This window comes from Propithecus coquereli, unplaced genomic scaffold, assembly GCF_000956105.1.
Source record: "Propithecus coquereli isolate 6110/MARCELLA unplaced genomic scaffold, Pcoq_1.0 Scaffold59, whole genome shotgun sequence".
Taxonomy (NCBI): Eukaryota; Metazoa; Chordata; class Mammalia; order Primates; family Indriidae; genus Propithecus; species Propithecus coquereli.
In genome coordinates, this window is record NW_012151840.1 from 3,607,985 (window position 1) to 3,619,153 (window position 11,169).

The 11,169-nt window shown below is 40.4% G+C and overlaps 3 protein-coding genes across 4 annotated transcripts in view; 2 read left to right on the forward strand and 1 right to left on the reverse strand.

Annotated features, from left to right (window-relative positions):
- The window catches only part of NUP210L (nucleoporin 210kDa-like), a 135,334-nt gene extending 128,481 nt beyond the window's left edge, over nucleotides 1–6,853 (forward strand). Inside the window, exons 33-38 of the mRNA XM_012658497.1 lie at nucleotides 834–993; nucleotides 2,450–2,700; nucleotides 3,144–3,348; nucleotides 5,845–5,949; nucleotides 6,514–6,588; nucleotides 6,669–6,853. Coding sequence (XP_012513951.1) covers nucleotides 834–993; nucleotides 2,450–2,700; nucleotides 3,144–3,348; nucleotides 5,845–5,949; nucleotides 6,514–6,588; nucleotides 6,669–6,769 — 897 coding nt within the window. The 3' untranslated portion in view covers nucleotides 6,770–6,853. The remainder of the gene's footprint in view (nucleotides 1–833; nucleotides 994–2,449; nucleotides 2,701–3,143; nucleotides 3,349–5,844; nucleotides 5,950–6,513; nucleotides 6,589–6,668) is intronic.
- RPS27 (ribosomal protein S27) lies at nucleotides 3,307–8,683 on the reverse strand. 2 transcript variants are annotated; one of them, XM_012658588.1, is made up of 5 exons: nucleotides 8,613–8,683; nucleotides 8,193–8,301; nucleotides 7,705–7,815; nucleotides 7,222–7,288; nucleotides 3,307–3,376 (listed from the first exon to the last, which is right to left on the reverse strand). In XM_012658588.1, exons 1-4 carry the CDS (start codon nucleotides 8,616–8,618, stop codon nucleotides 7,260–7,262), a joined length of 255 nt encoding a protein of 84 aa, XP_012514042.1. In that variant the 5' UTR covers nucleotides 8,619–8,683; the 3' UTR covers nucleotides 3,307–3,376; nucleotides 7,222–7,259. The 2 variants fall into 2 exon arrangements, with proteins under 2 accessions (XP_012514042.1, XP_012514041.1); XM_012658587.1 differs by lacking the exon at nucleotides 3,307–3,376 and having other exon boundaries at nucleotides 7,204–7,288.
- A 2,444-nt stretch (nucleotides 8,684–11,127) lies between these two features.
- Nucleotides 11,128–11,169, forward strand: part of RAB13 (RAB13, member RAS oncogene family) — a 5,387-nt gene continuing 5,345 nt past the window's right edge. The window contains exon 1 of the mRNA XM_012658750.1: nucleotides 11,128–11,164. Within this exon, the coding sequence (XP_012514204.1) occupies nucleotides 11,155–11,164 (10 nt within the window). The 5' untranslated portion in view covers nucleotides 11,128–11,154. The remainder of the gene's footprint in view (nucleotides 11,165–11,169) is intronic.

The window sequence follows — 11,169 nt, forward strand, 5'->3', positions numbered from 1 at the left end:
CTTATTTCATTGAGAAACCTCATGCATCAGTCCCTTTGATATTGCTGACAGTCTACCGAACATGTGAATGGTCACTGGACTGCAGGCAATTGATAAAGAGCTTCAGCAAACTGGAACCACTGAGAACTGTACAGGGGCAAATCTTGTTAATAGGATTCCAGCTCCTATTCAATCAAGAATGCCACGCATTGCAGTTGATTCAACGATGGCATCGGTCCGTTTCTTGATGGCAATGTAGCTCCTGTTAAGGCACCACTTGTGATGAAGTTCTAGGGTTTTTTGGCTTCAATCATATTATACTTACAGAGAACAAGCCTTCCTTGACTGGGCATAGTGGCTCATGCCTGTGGTCCCAGCTAGTCAGGAGGCTGAGGCAGGAGGAGTTTGAGGCTGCAGTGAGCTACAATCCTGCCAACGCACTCTAGCCTGGGTGACACAGTGAGACGGGGTCTCCTCCCCTCAAATAAACCTTCTTAGACTTAAAATACCTCTCCACAAATAAACTTTTGTAGACTTAACACCTATTTACCAACTGTAGTGCTTTATTTTTAATAGCTGTCTAATTTCCCTGTAATCCTATTCCCACTAATGAATTCCAAAAGTCTTTGTAAAAGGACACCACCTATGTTATGATATAGATAATGTGTTAGTCATTCACAAACTAGCAGGGGCAAGGGTCTTAACACTTCTTTCACCTTGATTGCAGAAGAGCCAGGCAAATGAGCTAGAACTGACCCTCTTTCTTATGTTGTCTTATGATACCCAATTGCCTCCATATAATGGTCTCTCCTTTTATAAATTCTTGTTAGTGACAAATGTATTTACCTCTTTTCTGCTTATTAGGATCCTGTACCCTGAATCAGGCCTTGGCCATTAAAAAAGAACTTCTTCCAGAGACCCTTATGCTGTGCCATGTACAGTTCAGTAATACTTTGCTAGACATTCCAGCAAGTAAAGTTTTTCATGTCTATTCCAATTTCAGCATGGAGAAAGGTAGGTTCTACCAGCTGAATCCGGTTTTCCCCTTCTGTTTTCCTATCTGTACAATTGTCCTATTTTTAGTGGATTGCATTTATACCTTCCATTTTCATCTTATATATAACTGTGAAATCCTTCTCAATCAACATTGTTGTTCAAGCCATTCAACAAATTTTTAACACATCTCCTAGAACACCCTGTGCTTTTCTTTTATAACTTACTATTTTCCTGTTAGTCCCCATTGTCTCTGTGAGGGTCTGAATGTTTGTTGTTGAACTGAAAGACATTCCAAGGTAAAATAGAATTAACAGGAGGAAGCAGAAGTAAGCAATGATGTTGGGATGACTTTATATAAATCGACTCATCTAAAATGAGAGGATTCACGTCAAATGTAAGGTATTAACAGGGTAGTGATACATCATGAGAGAGCCCCTAACCCCAGGCCAGGCAGTTTGAATGGTACGGGTAATGAGCAACCACTGAAAGAAGGTTCATTCAGCAAACTGTTGAGCACCAACCATAATACCTGGTGCCACGAGAGGAACTGGAATTACAAAGAGAAGTAAAGCTTTGAACTTTTACTGTTACTGAACAGAGTGATTACTTACAGAATAGAGATATACATGGCATGCTAGGAAAGCAGAAAGAAAGGGGTGTCTACATCAAACCTAGAGGACAAGGTAAGGTTTCACAGAGGAAATGACTTTAGAAGTATGACTAGGAGTAAGATAGATATGAAGAGAACAGGACATTCCAGGTTTAGAACCCTGAGGAAGTTTTTTTCAAAGATAAAATGAAAGCAGTTTTCAAGGATCTAGTGGCAGCATATAGAATGAATAAGAGAAATAGGAGGCAAGGAGACTAGTGAAGGGGCCATTGCAATAATCCAAGCATGAATTGATGAGGGTCTAGACCAGAGTAATAGAGAAATTATAATAGAGGGGGCAAATGTCAGAGACATTTCAAAGGCTAAGTTTAGCAAGATTTGGACAGTGATTGGATATAGGGATGAAGGAAAGGATGTTTAGACAGCTGAGGGTTGAACATGGGTAATTAGAAAAACAATACCATTGACAGAATGACATCAAGAGGTGGTTTGATAGGGAAGTGATTAAACCATGCTCAAACCTTGTCTTTCTCTCTCAAACCCTTTCCTGATTTCACCAATATTACTTCATTTTATATCTCCAGTCCTTAATTGCCCTGCTTGTGCTACATTATTTAATACTCCCTGACATGCTGAGTAAGAATGGTATTCTCAGGCAACAAGTTCAGTTGTGGATTTCCTGGGACTGTTTTCTTTTTTTGGTATCCTCCCCATAGTGACCAATGTATGCTTATACTGAATACTCGAAACTGAATTCTCATTTTCTTTTACTGTATTTGCATGTCAGTTTTTCCTTCCTATCCTGATTCAGTGGGCTCAATAGAGCTTCTTAACCTTCCTGCTCAGTTTTTCCCTTTTTTTCAGGGATTTATGTCTGCCTAATCAAGGTTCGACCGCAGTCAGAGGAGCTGCTCCAGGCCCTCAGCACGGCTGACACCTCGGTTTATGGGTGGGCCACACTGGTCAGCGAACGTAGCAAGAATGGAATGCAAAGAATCCTCATTCCTTTCATCCCAGCCTTTTATATTAACCAGTCAGAACTGGTTCTTAGCCACAAACAAGACATCAGTGAGATAAGAGTACTGGGAGTGGATAGAGTTCTTGAGAAGCTAGAGGTATGTTAAAGACTGGACCAAAAAAGAACAGGAGATCAGAGATTTGAAGAGACTTTTCATTCTCATTCCAAGGGTAAAAGAAGTTAACTGAGTGACTTGATAAAAATCACGATAGGAAATTCCTAAATTTAATGAATTAAATCTGTCCCCTTCATAATGCCAGGCAGGCTCCCGGAGTCCAAAATCTATGTCATGAGCTTTGTCCATATGGAAGATAACACCAGTGCTATCTTTAAACTAATCTTTAGAATTCTGGTTTAAAACTTTTTTGAAGCCTATTTTATTCTCACAGCTCATTTTCTTCCCTTATCCTTCAACATATCTAAGGGGGTGAAATCCAGATCTTGGCAATTCTGACAATTTATGTGTTTGAGGTTGGAACATATTGATACAAACTGATTTTTCCTCTTTCAAACAAGAGTTTTTTTTCTCTCTTCTCCAAGGTCTTCTCCAGCTCTCCACTTCTAGTGGTCTCTGGCCGTAGGCACTCTCCCCTCACTCCTGGCCTGGCCATCTACCCTGTAAGAGTAGTCAACTTCACTTCCTTCCAGCAGATGGCATCACCTGTTTTCATCAATATTTCCTGTGTGCTCACCGGTCAAAGTGAGGCAGTGGTAGTGAGAGTTATGAAGGATAATTCAGGTGCAGGTGAGCACTGGAGGCCCCTATTTTTAATCTAGAGGGGGAAAGAAGACAGAATATATTACAGTAGGCCCCCTGCATCTGCAGCTTTGCCTTCTGAGGTTTCACTTACCCATGGTCAACTGTGATCTGAAAATATTAAATGGAATTTCAGAAAAATGTTTTAAATTGCACACTGTTCTGAAGTAGCACAATAAAATCTCACAATGTCCCATTCCTGCCCCTCCACGATTCATTCTTTTGTCCAACGTAGTATCCACACAGCTACCAGCCTTTTAATCACTTAGTAGCAGTCTTGGTTATCAAATCAACTGCTATCCTATAGTGCTTGTGTTCAAGTAACCCTTATTTTACTTAATAATGGTCCCAAAACACAAGAGTAGTGATGCTGACTGTTCACATGTACCAAAGAGAAGTGAAAAGGTGAAAATTCTCAACTTAATAGGGAAAACAACATGTTTATAGGGTTCAGTATTATCTGAGGTTTCAGGCATCCCCAGGGTTATGGAATATACTCCCGTGCACAATTTAATGGGAAACATTTAGCCACTTGATCAGGATTACTCAAACTAGCTGGAGCATGGATTTTATCTTCCAAACTTACCCAAAATACAACCTTTAGGTGGCTTTCTTAACTAGACCGAGATTTTACACTTAACATATATTAACAATAGGCTGGTATGAAGGTGGTCAGTTCTCTCGATTGTGATTGTTGTTCAGTGACAGATTGAGCTCCTTATTCTACTCTTCCCCCTCCCCCACCCCAGCACTACACTTGACTAATCTTAAAAAAAAGTTACATCAGTTTAACATTAAAGCAGTTTAACAGTAAGTTTGTCAGCTTTGTAAGTATACTATTTACCCTATTTTAAACTTGATAAATGTTTTGTTTTCTTGAAAAGTATTTAGATCTTTTCACATCAGGCAAGGGGCAAATGTTGGTAAACACTAGAACCAAGACTTCCCCAAATCCTGATTCCAGGCATCACCTAGTTTAGAAATGATACCAAGTTTGGATGGAATGGGAACACAGTTATGGAAAGATGTGTTGGGAAAGCTAGAGAACCATACTTATATCAGTCACATCCACCTCCCCACCCCTCAAGGGAAACAGTGCTTCTTTTAATTATTGGGAGTGAACTAGGCTAAATGCTAGCACATCTCCTCCTAATGGGAAAGTTTTCTGTTGTTTTAGTGAGCACCTGGTATGTACTGAAAAATATCCTAAGCACATTTATATGCATTTTGTTTTAATTCTCTTACTATAGGAGGTAGGTGCTTTTCCCTATGTAAGAGCTAAGGAAATTGAGATGCTCTCTAGATTGCCTGCCTCTAGAAACACTACTAGAACACCAATCTGTTGGTCAATCAGTGCTTTCCAGTAGAGCAGAGTTTTTAAATCTTACAGTCCATAGATCTATGGGTCCACAGACAGAACTCAAGGTGTCCATGACCCTGAATGGGAAAAAAAAATTGCATCTTCATTTTCAATTAACCTCTAACTGCAAGTTAGCATTTCCATTCTTTTTTTCTAAGAGATGGTCCTTGCTCTGTCACTCAGACCAGAGTACAGTGGCATGAGCACAGCTTGCTATAGCCTTGAACTCCTGGGTTCAAGTGATCCTCCTGCCTCAGCCTCCTGAGTAGCTGGGACTACAGGTGCACACCACCATTCACAGCTGATTAACATGGCTTCTAAGTTTTATTTGGACTATGGTCCTATAGACACTGGAAAGCCAAAAGCTTTAAACAGTGGGACCTGATCAAGGATTAGTTTTTAGTGTGTGCAACCTCCAATTATTTCTGAGGTAGTTTGCCAATAGTGAAGAATGAGTATGGTTCAAAGGTAAGATCAGTCAGGAGTCGAGGTAGAAGGCCTATACTAGGGATGTGAAATAGCAACTAGGTATGAGCACCTGGTAACCAATTTATATGGGAAGGCCTGAATTTCAGGCAGTTGGAGGGGGCAGTTCATTTCTAGATACTGAAGAATTTGAAATTATCAAATGCAGACTCCAAATATGCTTCAAAAACACAAGTCTGTAAAGTTTTATCGATAAGGTTTGGTACAAGTCAGAATGCTCCCTAGAAACAATATCCTGAGTAGGACCAAGGGTACTAGATTTAATAAATCAATAGTGATCTAAAGAAAGGTTTTAGGTTAGAGAAATTAGAATTGTAAATGGAAAGTATGTTACCTGGGGTTAAAGTGCACAGAAAAGGTAACTGGAATTTTAACGTAGCAGAGAGTTTGAAGCATCCTTTGTAATCTGAGAGGAAGAAATAACAGGCTCAAAAATTAGAGAACTCTATTATCCTAGAGATAGGAAGAAGCCAAAAAAAGGTGAAGGAGCCAAGTATAGTTCACACTTGAAGCCCTCTTCTTTCCAGTAAGGGCTGGGTTTTGAGTATTTCTATTTTGACTACATGTCTTTAAATGCAGTATCTGCCCTGGATGTTATTAAGTAACTATTATCTTGTTTTGTTGTGACCAACGCACAGATCAATGTGAAGATTCAAGCATCCTCAAGCAGTTCATTGGTTCTTACCAGATCCTCCTCTTGACCCTCTTTACAGTATTGGCATCAACAGCTTTCATCTTTCTAGGTAAGGAGTGCTTATATTCAGTACCATGGACTCTGATTTGGAAACTGCCTTCATTTCATTTCACAAACTATATGAGGATGAAAATTAGCTGTTTATCATATATAATTTGTGACCAGTGGTTGAAACTGAGTTAGCTGCCCTAACCCTAGTCACACAGCGGACTAAAGGTCCTCCTCAACTTACTACTACTACCAAGAAGCAATAAGATGTAAGGGGTGAACTAACAGGGCGAACTGACACACCACTCAGAAGTAGGAACCACTGCTCGATCTTGATATAACATCTGCTTTTGCTGAAATTCATAGCTAGGGATGATTCAAGTAATACAGTACATCATCATTGTACACATCTGCCATTTCCATCTTTAAGCCAAAAGTTGAATGAAAATACCTCCATAATGGGTCAAATAAAAATTTCCTGTAGTAATCTATTACTATTAATCTGAAGCATTACTGCTTTCACAGCAACATTAAATATCATTTAAGAGTTGACTTTACCCTTTAAGGCCTTCCTCCAACAGTAACCAGATGCCTTTTTTAAGTATCTCCCTTGTCCTTTTTCCAGCATACAATGCCTTCTTAAACAAGATACAGACTGTTCCAGTTGTATATGTACCAACTCCAGGAACACCACAGCCAGGTAAAAAACCACTGTCCTCATTTTTGAAGATATACACAATTTAATTCACTCAACCCTTCGTCTTTCTTCTCCCCTTCTAGGTTCTTATACTTCTACATATTCTCCTCCTCCCTTCATGAGTCCACAAGCCCCAGTGGCCCAGAGTCGGCTTCGACATTGGTTATGGAGTATAAGGCACTAACCTACACTTGGACAAGTCCCCTTTAACTGTAGGGGAATGGAGATTTGTAGCTCTGGAAAAGGAAGCTAGCAGCAACCTCTATACTAAGCCTCCAAACAAGGCTTCTGAGAACTATAAATAAAGCATTCTAGGCTTTTTTTTTTTTTTTAATTAAAGTGGTGTGTTGGACTGTGTTGTAAAGATTCACTGTCAATTCTCAACTCTAAGAAAACATCAAAATGAAAATCTCATTTATGTAGTATTTCCAGTTTTTAAAAATCAAACTCTTAAGATTTACCCAATGAGCCCAGGAGGGTAAAAATGTTCCAAATGGATTTTTTAAGTATTTGGTCACTTACTTGCCCCAAATGACTTTAGTATTCCACTCTTCTGGTTGCCCCTGAATACTTGAGGCAGGAACTTCCTAGCAGTTAAACAAGACAACAAACAGGATATATCCAAAATGTGTTTACTTTATTGGGATGGTTTCCCATTCATTCAAGCAGGATACTTAGTGCTGCTTCCTTCTGAAGGAACATCCTGGAAGAAATAGTTTCAGAGATTAACTGACATTAGCCTAAGTACCCTGCCCACTCCCACAAAACAAGATGTCTAGTGATCCACCCTCAGAAATCTACATCTTTACTTTTCTCCCCCCTTTAGCTACCTAATCGTTTATATCACTTTGGTCACTTCATAAGCAGCTTCAGCCCATATAAAGCCCTTTATCACCTACCCATCCCAGTTTTAGGCATACTGCTTTGTAAACACATAGTTTCTAATAACTGCTTTTTAAAAAAGGATACTGAATTCAAGCCGTCTTTACAAGACACTCTGAAAATTAACATTACACATGATCCCTCTCATTATAAGATTCAAAGCCTATAACAACTTTTTTTATTTCGAGGGGAAAAAAAATTCAAACTCCAAATCACAGTATTAATTAAACCATTTACCTTCTGTAAGCCTTGCTTTTCCTCCTGTAGGCTGGCAGAGGACAGTAGAGCAACCAACACACAAAACTACTGTTTGTGCATGGCTAAACACCGTGGTGATTTTATAGCATCCTGAAAAAAAAGAAAACCACCAAGAAATAAACGGTTAACACTCTCTCCATTATTACCCTCATTATCTTTCCTTCATTTAAGCCCAACTCATCATCCCATTCATTAGTTTCCTATAGCAAAGGAATGAAAAGTTTGTACATAGAATTTCGATGGAATATCACTCTGAACTGAATCACTTCTCCTAAATTCCAAAACTCTGCCAACCTAGTACATCTGAATTTTAAGGAAATCAGGGACAGTATTATACGGACTCGGTTTTACAGACTAAGAAACTGAAGCTGCTGGGCTGCTTCAAGGATATGACACAACTCACGCTACAACTTCTTCCAACTGTTGAAGTCCAGCGCTTTCTCCATCACAGCAAGCCATCTTCTTACCTGGGCATTTCACATCCATGAAGTAGGAATTTGGGCTCTGCACCAGGCGCTTCTTCTTGTGTTTCCTCTTCTCCTCTTCTGGAGAGGGATGAAGGAGATCCTTTGCGAGCTAAGAGGAGCAAAATGCAGAGATTTAGAAACCAATGGCGAAAATGAAATGATTGAAAACAGCCCCCACTGTCACACACCGGGGAGAGCTCGCCCCTCGCGGCCCCTGGTGTCTGCGCAGCTGGGCCGCCATCTTATCTCCTCTCCGCTCCCGTCTATGCGGGTGGCCCGTGGGCCGCTGCGGTCCCTGGAGTTAATGTCCTAAGAAGTGCAGAGGGTAAATGAGGACCCTCTACGATCCGAAATCAGCGTGAGGGGAGCCTGCGGACAGAAGAGCGAGATCTCCGCCGAAACCTGGACCAAGGGACTCACAGGCATGTTCTCGTGAGAAGGCCGTCACCGCCGGAAAGGGGGGAAAAGCGGAAATCCTGCTCCTTATATCCGGCACCTTACAGGAAATGACGCACAAGGCTTGTGCAGCCATATTGGGAAGGTCCTGCTCTCAGTCCTGCAGCGGGGCTGGAAGGGAGCTGCCATCTTCGGAAGGACTCTAAATGATGCTTATGACACAGGTGTGTCGCCACGTTGCACGGGATATCTTGCTATCCTGAGGTCGTTGTTTGATTACTATCCGAGGGGTAAACGGACTCTTTAAAAATTTGGGGCCACACTTTTGACAGTTGAAGCCTAATAGGAACGGTTGAGGAAAACAACAGGGAGAACGAGCCATATCCGAGACTTCTTTACTATTTTTCAGTTACCCACAATCTTAACTATTTTTCTATTGGCTTAATTTATCCATGTCTAACAATTCAAGATGTAAATATTTAAAAAAAAAAAAAGCGCTCTTCGTATTTTTCCCACCCCTAACCTACTCCTAGGGTTTACCATTGTTAAAATTTTGTTCCAGGAGATATGTAGTGTAAATTAAAAAAAAAAAATTATTTTGTCTCCTTCCAATCCTTTCCCTCTAGGCCCGGTGCGGTGGCTCGCGCCTGTAATCCTAGCACTCTGGTAAACTGAGGCGGGAGGATCCCTTGAGCTCAGGAGTTGGAGACCTGCCTGAGCAAGAGTGAGACACCCCCGTCCCCCACTAATGAAAATAGAAAAAATTAGCAGGACGTGGTAGTGCTCGTCTGTAGTCCCAGCTATTCTGGAGCCTGAGGCAGGAGGATCAGTTGAGCCCAGGAGTTTGAGGTTGCAGTGATGAGCTAGCCTGACGCCTCAGCACTCTAGTCTGGGCAACGGAGTGAGACTCTGTCTCAAAAAAAAAAAAAGGTGAAAGAAATCCTTTCTCTCTGAATAATAATTATAATTAAACACACAGTGCTTACTGTGTACACCTGTTCTGACTTCCTTCCATATGTTAATTAATCTTCGCAGCAACTCTATGAGGGTGATTATTATTATCCCCATTTACAGATTATCATATCGATGCCCGGAGAAGTTAAATAAGTTGTCCAAGGTTAGCAGAATATGTATCTACGTAACTACACACATCTTTACATATATATGTATATGTGTATATCCACACATACATATAAAGATGCTCAGAGTCTCTCTGAACCTATTCTGGTTCAGGAGGCTGCCTGATTCACAAAAAAAAAAAAAAAGATAAAAAATAAAGATGTAAATATGGTAACAGATATATAGATATAGACAGATTCTCTTGCACCTGTATGACTATATTTGTAGGAAAATCTCTAAAATTGAATTGTTGAAAAAAAATTGAATTCCTGAATCAAGAGTATGTACACTGAGAGGTACTACTAAACTGACTTCCAATAAGGTTTTGCCAGTTTACATTCTCCAATTCTTTTCCCCACATTGACACCCTTGCCAGAGTATGAAAAGAAAGGAAGGATGAAGACCAAAGCATCATCTTCTAATAATGACCAAAGGCTTAGAATGTCCATTTGTCATAAAGGAGGGACAAGGATGACCCAGATGGCATTTGGGTGCCTGATTAATTCCAAAGAAAAGGGATAAGACAAGGAGTGTGAGTTCCAGGCAGAGGTGTGCTGGCAAAGGTTTAACAACCAAGAAAAGCTTTCATTTGTAGCCCTTGTTAATTTAGTGATGTAAATGCTCCCACAATGGCTGATTTCAAACTACCAAAGTGACATCACTGAACATAAATTGGTAAGAGATGTGCCCAATCTTTCCTCATAAGTCGGTAAGAACTGATTCCAGCACGCTACCAATGGGCCAGAGAAACCTCTGAGGAAGTGACAGTTAGCTGAAATCTGAAAGAGCAGGAGCCAGCCATGCATACATCTGAGAGAAGAGCATTATATTAATATATTGCTGTGGATGAAAGGTCTAGATCCAGGCAAAATAGGATAAAAAGTGAAAGAAGTGATGGATTTTTATCAGCTTAATCCATGAAAATTGAAGAGTAATTCCTTTAGGACTGGTGAGACGTGGTTTGGTGTGTAAGAAGAAATAGGGAAGACAAGTTTGTGATACAGCTTGAGGAGATAATGAGAGGTGAAAGAATGAACAAAAGGAGAGTGAATAGTTGTGTTTCTGAAGGGAAAAATGTGGACACAGAATGTGACAAGGATATGTGAAGTGTCCAAAGATACCTTTTCACAGTCAGTACACATCTTTATACAAGGACAATTCTACTGACCCATTGCTAGAAAAGCACATATTTTGAATAATTTTTTCCAAAGGCAGAGATAAATTTGTTTCTTTACAGCCACGCTCTCCATATTTCAGCTTCCTCGTTGCCAAGGCTACACATTCACAGCCCATTCAGTGAGGTATCAGGAGTACTGCACCTTAAGAGGGCCATATCAACACATCCACCTGAAGAATGACGTTTTTAGTCCCAATTTCTGTCTTCCTGAGCTATTTGGTCAGAGAAATCACACATACGGTCCCAGACTGTTCCAAATGAAGCCCTGCAATGTGTCTAGGTGGG